The 5,187-nt window shown below is 35.1% G+C and overlaps 1 protein-coding gene and 1 pseudogene across 1 annotated transcript; one reads left to right on the plus strand and one right to left on the minus strand.

Annotated features, from left to right (window-relative positions):
* Positions 1-57: 57 nt before the first annotated feature.
* LOC134235330 (ATP-dependent DNA helicase RecQ-like) lies at positions 58-540 on the plus strand. The gene has a single exon (XM_062717462.1). The coding sequence runs from the start codon at positions 58-60 to the stop codon at positions 538-540; it is 483 nt and encodes a 160-aa protein (XP_062573446.1).
* Positions 541-2,378: 1,838 nt separating this feature from the next.
* LOC134235331 (uncharacterized) lies at positions 2,379-5,016 on the minus strand (annotated as a pseudogene).
* Positions 5,017-5,187: the final 171 nt, after the last annotated feature.

Consider the following 5,187-nt stretch of genomic DNA (forward strand, 5'->3'; position numbering starts at 1 on the left):
TTTTTTTGTTTTCCCCATGGATGCGTATCCAATTTGGTTTGGTAGCTGGGAGAACTAATGTCCCTTTCACCTAGTGCTCCTTTGTTGGCTCTGAGTGCGACAGTGACACAGAAAATACAGAGACGAGTCATCAAAGCCTTAGCCTTGAATCATCACACATACGTGTATAAATCCCCTGACAAGAGGAACATCAAGTATAGTGTTAAAAAAGTTCCCGGTGACATTGATATGGCATGGACATGGTTAGTGGATGGTCTCATGGAACTGGGAGCTTTGTTTCCAAAAACACTTATATACTGTAAGTCCATTAGTGATGTAGCGAAGATCTATGACTACATAAATGATGAGGTGTCCAAAGAATTTGAGTCATTCATTGGTATGTTTCACTCTGAGACGGAGAGTTCTATAAAGGAAAGAATATTGTTATCTATCAGGGATGAGCAGAGCCTACTGAGGATCATCATATCCACAAATGCAATGGGTATGGGAGTGGACTTTAAGGGTCTGTCTAACATTGTTTTATATGGCCCACCTTGTTGAATGCTCGATCTCGTTCAAGAAATTGGACGTGCAGGGAGGGGGGGTGAGAAGTCTATAGCCGTACTTATGTTGACTTTCTCATCACCTGCAACAGTGTAGCTGACGTGAAGAGACTTTATAAAGAGAACACATGCAGAAGAATTCTGATGATGGAACCATTTCTCAGAGAGAATGATCTGGATGATCTCAAATCCAGCACTTCGGCTTTGTACCTGCTGTGATATTTGCCAAGAGAGCTGTTCGTGTGGAAGTTGTGCTCTTCTGCCATTGAAAAACTGTGTGTGGGAAATACAGATTCAGGACACGATACTGAAGACTCAGACAGTACTGAAGATCTCTCTGATTTTGATTTTGATGATTTGAATTTAATTCCTTGATCAAGTTCATATATATAGTTGTAAAACTTGCTTGTTGTGTTCCTGTAATTGGTATCATCAGATTGCTTACAAAAGATTTGCGCACCGGGTTTTACCATCTCTGAGACCTATGAGATGCTAATGATTTCCTCTGAGATCTTTAGCTAATAAACATTTGTGTACTTTTGATTTGCCTTTGCTGTGAATTTTATAACCAAACTTTATAAAATTTCAACAATCTTCTTAATCTGAACGTTGTTTGTTATACTTTTTAGCAGAAACTTAAAATGTACAAATTCGAAAATATCAATATTACATGTACAATGTATACTGTGAAAAATTGGCTTTTGGAAACAAACCAGGTGAAAATGATTTTCAGTATACCTGCCGGGGGGGGGGGGGGGATTTTATACTGTATACAGTAATAAATAAGTAGAAGTCATGCATCATTAAATGTATCACAATTTATCTAGTTTCAGATGGTATAACTTTAACAGTCTGTCACCAAATAAATACAAAATCATATTGCATACAGAGAATTTTACAACTCTAAACTTCTTATGAGTGAATAAATGGTATTTCACATTTTTAAAAATTATTAGAAATTCCACAGAAAATACACATTGTGAAATATATATAACTTTAAATTATAGCATACATGCACGTCTCTTAAACTTTTGAAAATTGCACTTTTGGATATGCACAACATGTACAATGAAGACTGCTTGTAAAAGAAATGGACATGTATAGCAAAGTGTTAATTTTATTCAAAAAGGGAATTATACCTGATGAATAAATATCATGAAAAGCATTCAAATATTAACATTTAAAATGTCCATTGAATATTGAAATCAGATTTTAAAATCGACAATATTAAGTTGCCCAAATGGTGACGATGGTTTATGCCGGTGAAGCAATGTTGACAGGTCTCGTGAACAGTTCAAAAACGGATTTCTATCTAATCCAGGCAGCTTCTTGCTTAACTTCCTATTTACATCTCGAATTAGAAAGTTATGGTCTAACAAATCTTTGACAACCTTCTGAACATCTAAAGGGTAAGATGGATGGTGATGAAATCCTTTTCTGTTTCCAAATTGACTTGCCTGCTCAAACTGGTTTGTAAGCTGGATAAGTAATGGATACTCCTTTGAATGCCTTAAAATGCTTTCCTTGGTCTGATGGCCTGTGCATGCAGCCTTACTGTCACGATTTAGCATTTCAATATACTTGTCTAGTGAAATGTTGTTATTTTTCCTCCCTGAAGATTTACATATCTGTTAACTATGAAACGCTCTTCTTGGTCTGGAGTCAAAAGTCCTGATGCCATTGCTGTTGTATGTATGGAGGAGATGGAATATTTAATCTTCTGGGTTTTATGGTAAAGTGGAAGCTCGTACTTAGCCAAACAGACACATCGACCACCATCCCCCATATCAACGCCATCATCAAAATTTTTATGAAGCATGACCAGCTTGAATAGCATCAAAACATAGTCTTGAACCTCATCACTCTGTACATGTTTTCCTTTTCATTCTGCTCAATGAAACACCAGCTTTCTGACTCATGGGCCTTTAGAGAGCTAACTCTTTTGTAATCCTTATCACAGTGATGACACTTAAAGCGTCCATTGTTAAATGTTGCTGTCCAGTAGGTTTTTTTGTGCATCCTGTAAATCATTTCTTATTTCCTCCATCACATCTTCTTTGTCATCAAAGAACCATTTTACAATAATCTCTTCACACAAGTCATTCAGCCACTGAATCTTATCACAAGATGACAATTCTGAAAGGTTTGGTAGAGATATATTGGCTATATCTACAGACCCCATCTTGTCTAGGAACAGACAACACAAATAGCATCGAGAACTGTGTAATATAGCATCTTATATGCTCTATATGCATTCTTAACTTTTCCCTTTGCATTTCTATGCCCTAGTAGGTTTCTGTAATAATGCATTGTGCATGGTTCCCCTGCTAGGTCAGAACTGTAGGTTAACTTGAAAATTGCCTGAAAAATATACAATAATTTATCATATCCATGATCAACCTTGAAGTATTTTTTTTCATGCATCTCCCCATGTTGGTTACTGTTTTAGTTACATTTGTACATGTACGAATCTGACAGGATTTTATGAAATGCCACTTACTTCAAGAAAATTCATCAGTCGATGAAAATCTCACTTTTGGAGATGAATCCCTCTAATCTACCTTTCGACGTTAATGAATCTTTGAGGGCAACTTGTGCACATTGAACTCTCTCGTCAGTTAGACGGTCACCTTAAAGAAAAATTCTATAGAGGCATGAATTTTATTAAGTTTCCACAAGAATCATTTTTTTTTTTATCATTTCCTTTTCATATCAGTTTTGATGGTGTTTACCACTGATGTTTTTATTTGTGAATAAACTTTATTTATGACAAATATTGTAATGCTACATTCCATTATCTTTAAGATGTAAAGTTACATTAATTGTGGCTAACATTACCTCCAAAAAAAAAACGGCATCAACAACTTCTTCATTTTCAGTTGGGACATACTGATCAGTAAGAAATTTAAGAAGGCGAATCATTTCATCCGTTTTATTTTCATTGGTATCAAAAAGTCCAAGAGAATACTACAAAATAATGACAAAAATCTAATTATTGTAATTGAAAAAGAATGATCCATTGGCAATTCAGTTACCATATAAAGTACACTTCTTTAAAATATCCATGTTTAAAAGCTAGTACCTGTGTTGTTTTTATCCCAGCACAATGGCTATGTTTGTGCTCTAAATGTTTTGGATATATTGCGTTGAAGCACTTGGCAACTTTAGGAACATTTCTGATGATGGCCGATGCAAAGATGAATTTCAGCTCTTTTAGGAGTAGCTTTTGCTCTGAGATAGAAGGGATGTAAGTGAGATTGTCTTGGAATCCGTCTGACCCAAGTGGATTTCTGGGAGTGTATCGGTCAACAATAGCATAGACTTGAAATAAATGAAGACTCTGGGTTTTTCTCTCTGTTGTGCGATAGGAGGGAAGAATCTCCTTGTCCCAATTGTCACCTACGAGTTGATACTTAGCTAAAGGTTCTTCCTTTTTCCATTTCATCTACATTCAGAAAAGCAAAATTTTCATTCCCCATTACAAACAAGAGGCCCATGGGCACATCACTCACCTGAGTCACTATGGCCCTACTGTCCTCAGCAGCATATTTTTTCCCTATATATTCCAATGTAAAACTTTGATCTCCTATTGTGGCCCCACCCTACCCCTAAGGTTCTTGATTTGAACAAACTTGTAATGAAGCTTTCACATAAATTTCAACTCATCTGGTCCAGTGGTTCTTGAGAAGATTTTTCAAGATTTCTTCCTATATATTCCTATGATCGCCCACTGTGGCCCCACCCTACCCCTGTGGGTCATGATTTGAGCAAACTTGAATCTACACTACCTGAGGATGCTTCCACACAAAAGTTTCATATTTTCTAGCTCAGTGGTTCTTGAGAAGAAGATTTTTAAAAGATGCCATTAATTTTTCACTAATTCTTAATTATCTCCCCTTGGAAGAGGGTGTGACCTTTCATTTGAACAATTTGAATCCCCTTCACCCAAGGATACTTTGTGGCAAGTTTGGTTGAAATTGGCCCAGTGGTTCTGGAGAAGAAGTCGAAAAATGTGAAAAGTTTACAGATGGACAAAATGTGATCAGAAAAAAGATCACTTGAGCCTTGCGCTCAGGTGAGCTAAAACAATAGCAATAGTAATAAAGCTTACTAAAAACAATAACTCAGAGAATCTCAATATACATGTACAGTATACCCTTTTGCTTAAGCTTATGTGTCACATAAGTTTCACGAGGGAAACATTTTGTGTTTCACTTATAAACAAACATGTTTCTTAAACTGAGTGTTAACAGTTTAAACATGAGTTAAACACTTATATGTATGTTAATCATATGTTTAATTTTCTAATTTTTTGTATATAAAAAAATATAATTATATTTACCTTTTAAAACTGAGTGTGAATTACCTTTAGGACTTTAAGTTCTTCATCTAACTTGTCCTTCCAGCTAGTAAGTTTGTTTTGGAGTGTTTGTGGGTGAACACATAATCCAGTCTTGCAAAGTATTTCAATGGTCTGACATGAAAAAAAAATGGATGCATATAGAATAAATTTCATTTAATTTCATAATAATCATTAAATATATAGATGAAATTAATTTTCAATAACAACATAAAGTCTCTAAATCCCAAACATTTTTTAAAAATCTCATTTAATGATTTCAAAAATTAAATTTATGAAAAAATT

Source organism: Saccostrea cucullata, unplaced genomic scaffold (assembly GCF_032062105.1).
Source record: "Saccostrea cucullata isolate Sc308-1 unplaced genomic scaffold, CSIRO_AGI_Scuc_v1 ctg23202, whole genome shotgun sequence".
NCBI lineage: Eukaryota > Metazoa > Mollusca > Bivalvia > Ostreida > Ostreidae > Saccostrea > Saccostrea cuccullata.

Excerpts from the sequence above, each read along its gene's own strand:
- LOC134235330 (XM_062717462.1), top strand. The coding sequence starts at position 58 with ATGTCCCTTTCACCTAGTGCTCCTTTGTTGGCTCTGAGTGCGACAGTG.